We start from the raw sequence: 16,006 nt of genomic DNA on the forward strand, positions 1-16,006 counted from the left end.
GGCTGGCCCCTAAATGACTCAAGTGCTGGCCAGCTGCTCAGTGTCACCCAGAAGGTCAAGAAAAAGATTAATTGTCCAGACTTGACACAGAGTCCATTAATGGCCACTCTATAAGCCAGGAGACCTCTCAGAGCAGGCCATGGTCTAAGGGCTTACGACCAACTGGGGAACTCATGCACATATCTGAACTGACATCATACGTGGGATTATACTTAGAGCTATCCAAATTTCCGCTGTTTCATTTTAAACGTAATTCCATAGGAAATGATCTACATCTCTCGCAAGATATGCTCCAATGAGGTCACGGCTTCGGTTTGTTTTCCTTGCTACATACTTCATCTCTGAAATGAATTCTTAAACATATAGTCCTGTCTTTCAGCAGGCGAGACCTCGTGAATAAAGCTGGCAGTGAGTCTGCTTCAACAGCAGCAGTGCACTGACTCATCCGTGTTTTCCCAACATGTTTCTACCCAGCGCCCAGGTCTGTTTGCAGCCTGACAATAAAGGCCCTATGCAAACCACCTCTGAGCTGCCTGCCTGTAAAAGCAAGCGCACTGCTCTCAGCTGACTCATTTGCGCGGCCTGCGCTTTGGAGAATAACCCACTGCCACATTTATGAAGGCACGTGGTACAATTCCGATTCGCTCAGAGTTTGCCGATGCCTTTATGTCTAGCCTTGGTCTAGCACTTGGAAAGCCCAATGAAGTCAGAGATTTCGCTAATTATAAAGCCTCAGTTAACAGCACACCCTTGAGGACATACAACCAATGTTGCTTGAATCAACAGCCTAGACTGAGAATTCTGCAAGGCGGGATTTTTATTATTTTGCTCATGTACGTCTATCTCCAGAACTTCAAACAGAATCACAAGAGGCGAGTCTCTGCAGAAGGCCACCATACTTGCTAGCGTCGAAAGGCAGACAAAAAGAGGACTGCTACCAGCAAGATGAATTGACACAGCGGCTGCAACAACAGGCTTCAACCGAAGCCCAATTGCGCAAGAGTGCAGGACCGGGGTGCTTCATTCTGCTTCACACAGGGTCACGATGAGCTGGGACTGACTTAAGGCCATTGAATATCACAACCACTGGCTTTATCCTGGATTGTGGGCGACAGTAAAATAGCCAGAGGGGCACGGAGCAATTACTTCCTCAAAAGGGGAAAGTTGGCCAAACATGTTTCTGTGCCTTTCAGTGTTGTGGCCACACGTGACGACCCACAGGCACGCCAGATGACTGTGGTAAAAGGACTCCGGATCCCGGTGGTTCCGTGAGTTAAGTGTTTGCCACAGCTTGGCGGGTCAAGTGCACGGGGCGCGCCACGCAAGAAAGCGTGGGTTCTGGGTTCCTGAGAAGACTGACGGTCATGGAAGGCTTTGAGAGCCACGCTCCCTGTCCACGGGACACCGCGAGCGGGAGGCAGCACAAAGGCCAAGATCAGCACGTTGAAAAAGAAAGAAAGAAAATGAGACAAAAATATTTTCTTTCAGAGAACCATTTAAGAGAGTCATGAGTCTCTAGTTTCTGTGAAATTATAAATGGAGGCTTAAGATATTTTAAATAACTAAACTATGTTTGGCAAAGAACCTCATGGCTCTGAAGTAGCTACTTTGAAGTAAGTCGAATTTCTGAGTAACATCCAGAAAAATTCATTTTGGTGGACTATTTAGCATCTTGACTCAAAAACCATTTACTTATGAGTCTGTTTCCTCTGATGCTAACTTAACCAGCAAGACCCTCCCAAATGAAAAACAAGCATCTGATGTCATACCTTTGTTCAATAGTGCTTTATTTTCCCAGGAACTTATTCATATAAAAATTAACTCATCATAGAAGGACCAAACCAAACCAAACCTGCCTAATACTACATGAGTCTCAGATGCTGTATTCTGAAGTTAAATGGGAAAGTGCCGCAAAAGTACTTCATCAGTTACAAAAAGATAATAAATGAACACAAACGTTATTATCACTATGTGCCCATTTCATAATAAAGGGGTGGTTAGAAATTATCTGCACCTAAAAGGACCTCTACATTGCTGAAGGTCTTACAATGCCCTGACAAGCTGGTGTTCTGGCCTTCACGCTAGCCCAGAAGTCATAGCAACCCGACCTGCGGCCTGATGGGATCAGGCTGTGCGGTATGGATGGTTTCCATTGACTGGTTTCACAAGGAGAGGAGCAGGCTCTTCTTCCTAGTCTGTCTTAGTTTGGAAGTTCCACTGAAATCTATGTGGCACCGTAGCAACACAAAGCCATCCATCGATAGTAGCTAACCATGCAGTTCACCTTGGTAGGGAATCAAACCCCAGTTTGACTGGGTTAGATTGAGTGGTACGTAAGAATTCTACCTCTACCCTACAGAAGCCTATACTACTTAATTAATTATAGTTTTCTTAAATGTGGCTTCTCTTAACATGTGGTTGCCTGGTTTATCTGTGTTTTCTTAAAAAATCTCCTTGAGTTACATGTTAATGCTGATTGTTTGAATGGAAATAACTTCTTGATTTGATTATATATCAGATTTTATTATAATTCAATTCCTGACAGCGCTGCTAGAAAACGAGCGATATATCTACTTTGTGACTGCAGCGTACCACGTGTGGCTCCCACCTCTACCTCCCTAAGTCTCCAACTGGTCACACACTGATCTGATGGACCAGCACAACTCCATTTTAAAATATCCATGTGTTGCCAGCACTTCAAAACCACCAGATTCCACATAAGATTTGGATCTTCGGCCTTTCTTTGAAAATCAAAAATTTAAATGAAATTGGGTGTTAATGCACTGAAGCAAGGCTGGGGGGCCAGTGCCCTCTTCCAATGACGCAAGAGCTCTCAGGAGTCCTCAGTCCCCACCCAATCAGTCCTCTCATTGATGGGGCCTATCTGGCCCCTGCACAATCTCTGCGTGGTGTAAACCGGTCAGGCATTTAGCTGTTAACCACACGGTCGGAAGACTAAGTCTCTCCAGAAGGATCTCCAACCAAGTCCTGCCAATCTCTTCCAGCTGTCAGAGACCCTTTAGAGAACACACCTGAGGTTACCAGGAGTCAGAATCCGCTTAAGGACAACTGTGTTGGGTCATGTTGTGATTTGTTTGTTTGGTTTTTGGAATCTGGCCCTGGGAGTTCCAGCCCATCTCCTATGCTGATTGACCTAGGATCCAATATTGTTCATCTTGCCTTACCTGTATGCGCTACATTCCAATATTCTAATCAGTGCCAGCTAGACTATATCCACATTCTCTAAATATAAGCCATCTGTAAAACAGCACCTCCCCGCAAAAAAGAAGAATGTAACAAAGGCAATCCTTTCATGATTCCTATAGACAACCCTGTAAGGGATCCTGGTGGCACAGGTGTTTAAGTGCTCAGCAGCTGAACAAAATATCGGTGGTTGGAACTCACCAATCACTCTGGAGTACAAGTGTGCGGCCGTCTGCTGGCAGAAAGGCTTACAGCATGGAAACCTGTGGGCAGCCCGCCTCTGCTCGAGGGCCATGCTTCTGCTCAGAGTGGTGATGGACTCACACCGCTGACCTTTCCGGTAGCAGCCACTAACGTGACCACCGCACTGCCAAGGTGCCTTCTGAAACTGCAGCCTCAACGAAAAGTGTGTTTACGGACAGCCCCGTGATCTTTTCTATCTCCAAAACTCTTATTACTCATGAAAAAGGAAGGCAAATGCCAAGTGCAAAGGAACCAACACCTTTTGGCTCCCATAAAATGCAAAATAAGCCTCCATTCCTTCCAGTCGAAGGGGAGGCAGCTGCAGGTACAGAGGAAGCATCTGCCCGTAGATATGGAAAGCCACACTTGAGAAACGTGGCTCGGCTGTTTGACGCTTCTGCTTGCTCAGGTTGAAAATGGGGCCGACCATGCACTCCCCCAAAGGGCCTCATCATCACGTCCACCGGGTCGCAGTCCACACCCGAATTCAGATCGTGGAAGAGCTAACCTGTGCACTGCACGGAATCAAAGCAGCTGATAAGCTTTTGCCCAAATAGAACTGTGTATCATTTCCTTCTCTTTTCTCCCCACACTTGTGACTCAAGGCAGATTCCATGAAGCTATTTATATACTTACTCAACTGCTAGAAACACAGCAGCAGGCCAGAAGCAAAGTAAAACGCAGCATCCAGCAAAAGACAGAAACGCACACTGAGTAACTCTGGGGCCATCTGCTCCTCACTGAGCTGTCAGGGTGAGAGAGGCCATGTGGGCTGGACTATTTGCGTCCTTCCCGAGTCAGACCCACCTGCATGTTTTCCGTGGCATCCCCGAGCAGGCCTCCAAAAGTGATCGCGTTCGTCACAGTTGCCAGATAAATGAAGAGAATTGCTGAAAGAGCCTGGATATTTAAAGCATCATAAAAATCACTGGCAAAAAATGGCGCTTTCCTCTTTATGTCCTTAATGAGTCCTCCACAGAACCTGCGCAGGGAACAAGCAGACACGTGACCACGTACAACAGATTAGTCTCAAATCAGTCAAGAGGTAACAGAGTCAGCCACAGAGGAGTTACAGTTAAAACGCCCGAATTCACCGCAAGGTACTCTCTGACAACATAAGATTAAACCCATCTTCTGTCGAGAAGCCCATTTCCCCTATCATTCTCTTTTGGACATTGACTTAGGCACAAGTTTCCCCAAAGGCCAGCCAATCGGCCTTTAGATTGAATGTTCATTGTTAATGAGTTAAACTTTCTTGCTGCCTGAAGAGAAATGTCCAAATGACCACAGTTTCCCTTCCAGCCCCGGTCATCAGTCCGTCAGTCCATCAGAGAGGCGGACGGTCATTCCACAGATGTTCACTGAACCCCTGTGATGTGTCCGGCAGCCTTCTGGCGTGGGGGCTACAGCAGCGAACAACCAAGCAAAACAACCTGCCTTTGTGAAGCTGACTTCTTGTCCCAGGGAGAGACTACAAGCAAGAGAAGCCGGTGAAGGGCTTTGTAATAGAAACCGAGGGGACTACAATGTCGGGCGGAGTGAGGAGTGCTGGAGGAACGGTGAGTAGCAGTCACATGGGGCAGACAGAGGAGGCCTGGGGAGTGATTTAGGAGAGGGACTGAAGGAAAGAACGATGCAGGTGGGTTCCAGTCTGGCAAGCTGAGCTCCCTGGTCCCCGCAGCAGCCATGCTCATGCCACCCCTGAGAAAAGGGCCCAGCCTGCCCCGGGCTGTGTCTTCTGCCCAGAATGCCCTCTCTCAGGGATCAATGGCTCCTGGAAACTCTGACTCCCAAGTCCCAGGTCATATCCCCTCTGCGGGCTTTCCCACTGTCCTAGGATGATCTGTCTGTCCAGTAATGACTGGACCCGAGCCCCAGCCCAGTGCCCTGTATCCACTGGCTTGGTGAACACAGGCATGAATGATTCTGGGTGTACTACAGGCATCCGATGAAAAATAGAAAAGAATAAACTAAGTTAGGGTCAAATAAAAAAAATAAATCCAACAATTTCAGCTATGTAGAAAAAAAGATATTCCTAATGGACCTGATTTTTAAAGAACTATTCTAAAAATAAAGGGAAGAGGAAGTTATGTCTCTTTCTTTACCAAAAAACAACAACACAAAAACCAAAACCCTACAAGGTAACTGGGCAGTGTGGCCGGGATGGTCTTCTTAATTTGGGAAAGAAATAATTTAGCTCAGATTCAGCTGCATACGAAATGACACACTTTCTGTTTTTTCACAAACAAAAGTAAAATTATAATGTTTAAGAAGAAGCCATACCTTCATAACATGAGACCCTGATTTAATCTTTTACAAAATGAAATGGAGAACTTGGTGTGGTGTTGAAAGAAGAATTACCATGAAAAAGAATTTAGCAAGAGCCGTCTGGGAACCCTGAATTGTCAACTACCAAGAAGGAGGTAGAAGCGTGACTTCCCTGTGGCTCCTGTCTACAGCAACCTCCTCCCAAGTAAACCTACAGGGGAGAGATGGCCTCAGGAGAGCCAAGTGAGGAAGCCTGGCACACAACTCACTTTCAGCCAAGCCCGTTCTCTCTCTCTCTCTCTCAGTCATGCTCTAATACTCCCTCTCACTCCCCTCCCATCACACCAGCATAGAGGGACACACCTGTGTTACTGCTGCCCCTCTTCCTGAAAGCCTCTTTCTCCACCTCGATTTCTACATGGTCTGCCCTTCTTCAGCGTCATCTTCTCTGTATGGCCTCTTAGGTCCAACCTATTCAAAACTGGAGTAACTCTCCCCCACTGCAAATCTCCCTATTGATGTCTGATTTGTTTGCCTCCCATCGAACCAGCACCAGATTTATTTATTTACTTATCTATCATTACAAAGCAAATTCCATAAGGGCAGGAAGTTCTGTTTAATTCACTGTTGTATCCTCACAGTACCGGGGAAAAATTGGTTCACTGTAAAAATTTCTAGGTGAATAAATGAACAAGCCACTGGATTAAAAATTTCACTCAAAGGATTAGAAGCGACTTAGATCCATAGAGGACCTCATCAGGAGGAGCAAAGAATGCATCCCGTTACCTTCCAGTTCTCTGCAATTCTTCACAGTCCCCATGTCCTCCACCTCCATGGCCCCCATCATGCGGCGTGTCCCCATTCATTTGGACATTCTCTCCACCCGAGTACATATTCTTCCTGAGCAAGACAATAAACCACGGAGAAGATTAACGTGTCCCGTGCGCCTCCTGGTCAGCTACATCACGAAGTAGCTAAAGAAGACCAGGCATAAGGAAGAGCATGGTCTCTTCTGTCCTCCAAGACAAATCTTAAAGGATGATATTTAGAGTCAAGACAAATTAACAGATGCAAACCAAAGTTGGATGGACTGTATGTTGTAAAAGAGGAAACATGTTTCATCTGGCCAATAAAAGATTTCTACTAAAAGAGCTTCCCCTGAGCCATCATGCTTAATTTCTTACACTCCTCAATCTGTAGAGATTCATATGGAATCAACTGGTCCTCCCACAGGTCCTGGGAAGTGCCCCGAAGAGCCAGGGTTACGTGCTCTACTGCTAACCAAAGTGTTGGGGTACAAACCCCGCCAATCCCTCTGCTTCTGTGAAGAGTTCAGGCTAGAAGCGCCATGAGGCCGCTCTTGATCATATGGCAGTCACTTGATGATGAGATTGATTCAGTGACATCTAACAATAGCAGCAGCCTAAGCAGGAGTTCACAGAGCATCTGCACAGAGTGCCTGCTCCTCATTTCCACGTCATATTCGGGGATCGCCAATTGTGATCACTGAAGAAAATCATAGCATCTAACATCCATTTTACATGTCAAAAGAATGTGGAACTAAGGGATGTATGTGTTTCACTGGAGATGCTACACGGGTTAACGGAGAACATGAATACAGGACAGCGGTTACCTGTTCTCACTTTCTATTCCAAACACACCTTGTCCCAGGATGTCCCAGGAATGGAAAACTCCCCCCTGCCTGATAATTTACCTTTTGTCAGATGATGGAAGAGTCTTTGGAGGCTCTATCCTGATGGTTGGATCCCACTCCCCGGGTGGAAGGACAATGACTTCATCGAGAAACTCATCAATGCCAGCAATCAGGTCCTGCCTGTCTTTAGCTTTATAAGCAATATCATGGAACACCTGAAGAACAAGGGGAGATCGGCTGACCCAACCACAGAAGTTCCACACGATGTCAAGCAGAAAGAATACCATCTATAATCCACTACAATTTACCATCGCTGTGTCATCACATTTCCTATTATTGATTTCAGCTCAATGTTTAAATCTGCAGATGATTAGAAGCTTAAGAAAATAGCTGTCCATCATTCTATCAATACTATTTAGCAGCACTGTCTTTCATCTCTGGGTAGGGGCAAAAACCGGATACCATTGCGGTGGAATCCAGAAGAAAATGGTTTAGACACATATTGAAAAGTCACTTCCTTAAAACTACAAGGAAAACAACTGCTGGTATATCAAGATGAGAAAGTTCAAGCTGATTGTTAAGATCGGGTCAAAACCCAAACATACCAGCTCTCAAACACAATTTATATTCATAATTAAAAGAAGAAAAATTCACATTGTGTTGCCAATGCATAGAGCAAAGGGCTGTTACTTTGTGACCAGCCATCGATCTTTAAGAAGACAGCAGCTAAAGAACCCAAGGCAGCAAAGACTTCCTGCATTTTATGTCCCTCCAAAGGGGCCCCAGAATGTGCACAATCCTCTTAGCCCATTGTTCCAAGCCAGCTAATGATCCAAAAGTTGTATACACGAAATTCAAGTCTTCCTTATTTCACAAGGCAAATTCATTAGTGTCTAACAGAGAAGGTGGCTGTGCTCAGTTCCCTTGCCAATAACTGCTACTAGATCAGTTCTTGTTGACAAGAATTTTTCCAAGTTAACAAACAACTAGCAGTTAAGGAGAAAAGGGTAGTGGGCTGTGAGAAAAATAAGACAAGGTGCCAGTAGTTAATATTTAGCAGACACTACCATCTTCAACTTCATTCTCCCTGCGACCTCCCACTGTTCAAACCCATCCAGACCTGCTGCCATAGAGTCTAATCCAACTCAGAGCAATCCCATAGACAGAGCCCAACTGCCCCCAGGTTTCCCAAGGCTGTGAATCTTCACAAGTGCACATGGCCACTGCTTTCTCCTATGGAGCCGCGATTAAACTGCTGATGTTTCGATTACAGGCAGGGGCCTGACCATTATACTAGAAGATCGTCTCCCACCAGATCCAAAAATCAAATCAACTGCCATGGACCCAATGCTGACTCATAGCACCGTTACATGGGATCCTGGAGACTGCACAACTTTTAAGGGACTGGCAGCCTCATCTTTCTCCCACATAGCAACTGGTGGAGATTGAGAAAAAAATCAGAGGGCTGCTCTCCCAGCATATGTGCACACAAGAACTGATCACCAAAAGAGCTGATCACTGACATACAAAAGTCCTCCTACTGGGAACGACATCTGTTCCTAACAGTATCTTGAAGAATTTGTAGGTAAAATGGACGAGGTGCATAAAAAGGCTCAAAACCTTTTCACTAATTTAAAAACTACAAGGCGGCTGCCATGAAGAAATTGTTGAGTATATTATGAGTTGGTTTAAATCATTTCAAAGTGCTATTTATATAACTTCACAGGGAAAATCTCAGAGATTTTCCACCTGTGGACTACTGCTCACCACTCATATTTGCAACACGTGGGCTGCCAGTCCATAAAAATAAAAAGTCCACTCAGTATTGTTTTATAGCAAGAGATAACAGAAAAAGACAGCTAATGTCACCTCCTTTCCTCCTTGAATACATCTACAACCTGTGGCTGACTTTAAGAGAGCCCTTAAGACACAGGAGTTTTTGTTCCTGACTTAAGCAATCACATTAAACCAACCTCAGTAGGAAAATGAACCTAAAATTGTTTGCATCATATAAGTTAGATTGGCTGTCACAGCCAAAAGCATTGCGAATCAATGCTTCAGGTGGGTGCTGTTGCTAAGAACTGCAGAGGTAATCCTGGGCATGATGTATGGCAGAATGACACACTGCCCACTCCTCCACGTTCCTCACAATCGTTATTTTGCGTGAACCCACTGTTGAACCCACGGTGTCAGTCTTCGTTGGTGGTCTTCCTCTTTTGCTGACCCTCAGACATGACATCCTTTCCCAGAGACTGGTCACTTCTGATAACAAGTGCAATGCACATGCTATGTAGAGCTGCTGTCTTTTCCTCTAAGGAACAGTATGGGTGTACTTACTGCTTCTAATGCACTCTGTTTGTTAGTCTGGTAGTCTGAGCTATAGTGAATATTCTTCACCAATGCCATAATTCAAAGACATCTTCTTCGGTCTTCCTTATTCAATGTTCAAACTTTCAATTGCGTATGAGATTGCTGAAAATTAATCTTTCAAAGTTTAACACTTTTAACACTTCTGGAGCAGATTTGTCCAGTGAAAGAAAACATATGATTTCTCAGATGGTGTTTCCATGAGTGGTGATTTTGGAATCAAATCAAATAAAACCCTTGACAACATCTATCTTTCCTTTATGTATTAAGATGTTGCTTCCAGGTCCAGTGTTGAGGACGCTTGTTTTCTATGTGTTAAGGCGGAACCCATACTGCAGGCTGTTTGTAGCTTGTGATCTGTATCGGTACGTTTTTCACGTCATCTTCACAAATAGCAAGCAAGGCCGTGTCATCTCCACAATAACAGGTTGCAAATGACTCTCCCTGCCTGAAACCCTGATGCTAAGTTTTCCTTCATCCACTCCATCCACTTCTTGGATCATCTGCTCAGGATACAAACTGAATAAATACGGTACAAGGATATAACTTTCATAGGTACCTGTCCTGATTACAAATCAGAGAATACCCTTGTTCTGTTCAAATGATGGCTCTTGGTCTCCGTAGCAGTTCCAGGAGCACACAAGTCAGTGCTCAGTAATTCCTGTTCATCGTGAAACAACTCATAATTTGGTATGATTCACACAGAGAAATGCCTTTGCAGAGTCAATAAAACACAGGTGAATATGTTCCTGGATTCTTTACTTTCAGCCCAAATCTCTTTCATACCAGCATAGTATTTAGAATTCAAAGCAAAGGCAACATGCACTTCCTCACTAAGACAAGTTTAGAAGTCAACTCACTTGCCAGAAATGACTGTTTCTATTTTTATTAATTTTTAAGGATTATAACCATATTATTTAAATGGAATAAATTACAATGCCCGATTCATAATATGAAAACAGCATAAAGGGTCACTCACAGATTCCCATCATCCCAATCCCATACCTCATCAGACATCAAGGTAGCAATGGCTCGGCCAATCTCATGGTAGGATTTGGCTTTCCCCTTAGGACCTAAGAGAATGAATAAGAACCTAATGGAAAAGGAAAGAAACAATGGCTATATTATTTCATTGAACACAATAAACCTAAAACTAAGAACATATATCTAATTCATAAAAAGTTAGGCCTAAAATTCAGCTTTAAACTTTTATAATATTATTGGTAATATAAATAATTCTGCATCACACTATTGAGGAATGTAAATTGTTCAGTTTAATAAGAGGCAAAGGATAATTTAGCATGGGAAAGTGGATGAACTTATTGCTTAACCAAACACATTTTACCTTATGAGTCACAATTTTGTTCTCTTTCTACCTCTTGAGCATCTTTAAAGATTCAGAATCTTTGGAGAAGCCCCACTAAGCACAATAACCAGAACGACTTGGAACATCTTCAGATGGGTCATATTTTTTCATTACTCAATATAGGCAGTGACAAATGGTCCTTTCTGTACTTTTAAGAAGCATTCTACAGAGAAGTAAGTGGGAGTCAGCAAAAACCACTGTCCTCTCCCCGTGAGCCTCGTGTTTAGAATCAAAGTATAGGCCAGGACACCCGAGAGGAGTTCACCACGAAGCCCCCTTCACAGAGGGTTGAATTCCCCCGTGGATCTCCTCTCTCCTCTGCTGTCGTTTCCTGATCGCGCACGAAGCACGGCCGCATATAGCAAGGAAGTTCCCAAACATGCGATCATGAGCTGGTCCCACTTAAGTTCACCTGTGATCACAAGGCAAAAATGCCTGTTTTGACTGGAAAGCAGGGACGCTGATAAATACATGATTAAGAAAAATATCCAGAGATAATCCTTTGATTACATTCTTACCTAACACAGAGATTTAAAAAGACAATAAAAAGCATGAGATTATATATTTTTTTTGTTTTTTGGTTTTGGGGGCGGGTAAGAGTGCAAAGCATTTTGGTCGTCAACTTATTTAATCTTCCAGACCGCTCTCTGCTTGAAGGATAAATATCCCATTTCCGTTTCATGGGAAGGAAACTGAGCCTCGAGAGGCTAATGGATGATCCAAGTAAATGGCAAGCGATTGGTCATCGAACTTCCTGTCTTCAAACACGACAGTGCTGTCAACTCTGAGCTGGCCAATGTAGATGGCTGGGTTATGAGTCAACAGAGGAAGAACGCATAGACAAGTAGTTGGGACAAAACACCTTAGGGAAGATATTGCCATACCAAGAATGACTTAGCACTTGGCTTAGCAGAATTGTTTCTCTTAGTTATTTCACTTAAAACAATTTTCAAGCAATATCAGTAAGTGCATGAAAACTGGTAGGGACTGTTCCACAATACCCTTGATTGTTTGTTTGTTTAATTATAAAATTTAATCCAAAGGGGATTTTTTTTCTAATTTCAAGACCCCATCCTGGTCATTTGCCCCAAACCTATCGGCTCCCAGCAGAAGGAGCTCGGAGGTTGGGGGTTACTAACGGGCAGCAGGTGGGGGCCAGCGGGTGCTCCAGAGGAGGAAGTTGGGGCTGGTTCTGGTGACTCTCTGTAAAGAGTGACAGTCTTGGAACCTCACAGGGGCAGTTCCACCCTGGACTCAGTGGCAGTGAGTTGGGTCATTTTTTTCATGGGTGAGTACCTCCCTGTATTAGAGACTGACAGCTACCGGGCTAGATCAAACCTGCTTCACTTTACACGAACGAGGAAGCTTGAGTAACAGCAAAAGAAAACACTGACACCTGGATTCTTTACGCACCACGTGTTCGTGTAATGGGTTTCCTTTGCTATCATTTTATCATCTCAGAGGAATGCATTCTTCCTAAAGCCTTTCTGGAACCCACTCCCAATGAATCAATTCCTACTCCTAACACCCCTGCGACAGGGTGGAACTGCTCCTCGGGATGTCTCGAGACTGCAGATCTTCCCAGGAGCAGAGAGCCGCATACTTCTCCAGCAGTGCGCTGGTGGGTTTGAGTCACGTCCTCCTGGGAAGCAGCTCAACTTTTAACCCACTGCACCTTCAGCTAGGAAAACACCTGCAATGGCTAGCCGTCCAATGGAAGCCATGGCCGAGGATGGGGACTATCCCGAGTGCTGGTCAGGTAATGGAGCCTACCAGTTCCGTCCTCAAAGAGGGGGGCACACCTTTCCTATAAGCATGTTCTCCTTGATCTTGGGTAAACAAGACCGAAGGACAGATGGAAGCAGTAGTCTAACAGTGATGACAACATATATCATAGCAACCAACCGACTGTATGAGAATTATGGGCTCAGTGACCGAGCTATACTGAGGTGCATGTCTCTTTCCTGAGTAATAGACGGTGGGAAGGGAATGAAAGAGGGAAAGGGGAAGGGCAGGAAAGATAAGGGAAGAAAGGAAGACAAGGAAAAAGGGAGGGAGGTAATTGAGACTTTTTCCTTTAATGAAATATGATAAAACTAAGAAATATGATCAAGTTGTTTTTAAAGGACAAATGTGGAAAACTTCGTATTAGTCTAGAGCAGTGGTTCTCAACTTTCCTAATGCTGAGGCCCTTTCATACAGTTTCTCAGGTTGTGGTGACCCCCCAACCATAACATTATTTTCGTTGCTAATTCATAACTGTCATTTTGCTAGTGTTATGAATCGGGAGACCCCTGTGAAAGGGTTGGTTGACCCTCAAAGGGGTCGCGACCCACAGGTTGAGAACCACTGCTGTAGAGATTCAGTAATCTACCTTAAAAATGATATATGAGGGAGCTTCATGAAATTCATTTAAAAAAATCCATGGTCTTTCAATTCCATTTTCCATGAGCATTGTGAAGTCTCCTCATAGAAAGGGGGTTGTCAAAGCATCAAGAAATATCATTCTGAGTCTAAAAACTCATGTGGAGCAAGGAATCTTGGGGTGCAGGAGCACTGAGGCAGTGCAAAAGGTTAAGCTCGTGGCTGCTAGCCAGAAGGCTGCCAGTTTAAATCCACTGGAATTACTTCAGAAGACAGGCCTGGTGATCCCTTAAAAGAGCCCATTCACAGGAACCCTAGAAAGTAATTCACAACTAGCATGTTGGGGTCACCATGAATCAGAATGGACTCTACAATATCCAGGAACTACAAAAATTCAGACTATTTTATTAAAAAGAGGGTGACCTTGTTGTTAAGGCTAAAATGTCCGAGTATGAGAAGAAGTGGATGATTCCAAAGTTATGAAATTGGAGATTGTTGAACTTTGGTGCAGATCTCTTGCGCTGAGGGTGCATGATGAATGGTTTCCCCGGTCTGCCATGTATGTACTTTTGAACGCTCTCTTTGCTATCTTATGACATGTATTCGTCTGGTACGCATAGTTCTGCCGCTGTGAATGAGTGCTATGGGAAGCTTGCCCTAGACCAACCCCCACTGTTCCAGGGTAAATTGTGTCCAGTCCCGTAAGCATTGAATCAGCACAAGTCAACAATTCCTATACTGCTGTCTGAGAAGCTGGCCTACACACGTATAATTTTCTTTTTCAACAGTGTTCTAAATTCCATATCGATGGCTAGATTAATGACACTATCAATGTGCCCCAGGGGGATGATTTATAATATTCTCTACCAGAAAAATGATGATGGTGTCTCTAACGTGAAGCACAGAGACATATCAACCACAGTATATGAACGATCAAGGGCTGCCATCCACGTGTGGCATTAACAAAGACCATCTTGTATATTGTAAATAAGAAAATCCAAGCATGAAAGGGAATGGTAGCAAAGCTAAAATGCTGAAAAGCCGCTTTGCAGAAGGATATTGGGGACAGTGGAATCCCCAAATCCACTTGCAGAGCCCACGTGGAGTAAACTTCTGGTGAATCCCCCCTGAGCACAGTGCAGGGATGCAAAGCGCCTTGCTATTGGGTAGAGTGCGTTGCAAAGACGCCTCTGGCGGACGCAGTTAGGGTAAAATGCAACACCTAAGACTTGCTCTCCCTTTTGACCCATTCCATAGTAATTTCTATTTTTAATATTTTCTGCTTTCTCTTCTGTTGAGGTTTTCCTCTGTTGTGCTTTGTCATCGCTTTGTTTCTTTCTTGCTTCCTGCTTTGTGTGGTTTTCCACATATGAAATCCAGAGTAAATCTATGGCGATTTACTGGGTTAGTGATCACTCAGAGACACAGAGCGGGGTTTGGGGAACTGGGGAACTAACATCAATCAGGACGAGAAGAAAATGTTCTGAAATTGATTGCGGTGATGACTGGACAACTCTTCCTAAATGATTGAATGATTACTTGGATATGTCAATCATCTGCCGGTAAAACTTTTTTATCAACGGATGAGAAGATGAGAAATCTTGGAAGCCAGCAGCACTACCCAGCAAGCTGAAGTGGCCTCCGCCGGAGACCTGTTCTCTGCCCGGGAGTGTGTGAGGGGCGAGGCGAAAGCTGCCTGACTTTCTCGATGGAGAGCACTCCCTACCGGCACAGCCCTCGGAAGAGATGGGAAACTCCTGTCATGACCAAAGCTGTTCTTTGTCAATTGACAGATGCTATTTTTAACCAGAAGCTTTTTCTTTAATAACCAATTAGAATAAACATTCCATTCGTGTGGCGGGAAGGGACAGCCCTGTGTTGACAGCCCCGGACAGCCGGGGTTGGTGGTGAGGAAATTATGTTACTGAGTCCTTTTTATTCAACTCATACCTAGAAATAAGCCCTGGTTCGACTTTTTCATAGGGCCAAGCTGTTTCAACAACTCTCATGAGGACCGCCGTGTTTTAGCGAGCCTTTTAATATAACTAGGCATGCGCGGAAGAAAGGCCTCCGTGTCTCTATGACAAAAGCAAGCCGCGTTGGGAAGCAGCGGACTAGACGCCCATTCACAAAAGAAGGATGGTCCAAGACAGAACACAAGGTCAGAGAGGAGCCAGCCTTCCTAGTCCACTCCACCTCTTTGGGAAAGGTGTGTGCGTGCCCCTGGCTTCACGACACGACATGTCGCCACTATTTCCAGAATAAACTCAGCATCTATTCCCCCTTCATTCCCTCCTCTCAAAATGGCGAATCAACCCAGGATTCATAGTCAGCAGCGTGGGAAATTGGCTGAAGCGTAGCTCTTCCGGAGTAGATTCAAGAGGACCACGAGCTCACCAGAAGCAACCACATGGCATGCGGGACACAGCGGATAGCAATGAGACCGGTGGACGTGACACAGTGTGCTAGCCTGGCCTCCATCTCAACCCTGCTAATGGTTTTTATTTATTTTTATGGGTTTGACAATTAAGCACAAGCTA

The 16,006-nt window shown here is 44.6% G+C and overlaps 1 protein-coding gene across 2 annotated transcripts in view; it reads right to left on the bottom strand.

Moving 5' to 3' along the window:
• The window catches only part of SLC4A4 (solute carrier family 4 member 4), a 343,893-nt gene that overhangs the window by 109,204 nt on the left and 218,683 nt on the right, over positions 1–16,006 (bottom strand). For both annotated transcript variants that reach the window (XM_075544222.1, XM_075544221.1), the window contains exons 8-11: positions 10,742–10,829; positions 7,430–7,584; positions 6,502–6,615; positions 4,255–4,429 (exon numbers count right to left, since the gene is read on the bottom strand). In XM_075544222.1, coding sequence (XP_075400337.1) covers positions 4,255–4,429; positions 6,502–6,615; positions 7,430–7,584; positions 10,742–10,829 — 532 coding nt within the window. The remainder of the gene's footprint in view (positions 1–4,254; positions 4,430–6,501; positions 6,616–7,429; positions 7,585–10,741; positions 10,830–16,006) is intronic.

This window comes from Tenrec ecaudatus, chromosome 3, assembly GCF_050624435.1.
Source record: "Tenrec ecaudatus isolate mTenEca1 chromosome 3, mTenEca1.hap1, whole genome shotgun sequence".
Classification (NCBI taxonomy): domain Eukaryota; kingdom Metazoa; phylum Chordata; class Mammalia; order Afrosoricida; family Tenrecidae; genus Tenrec; species Tenrec ecaudatus.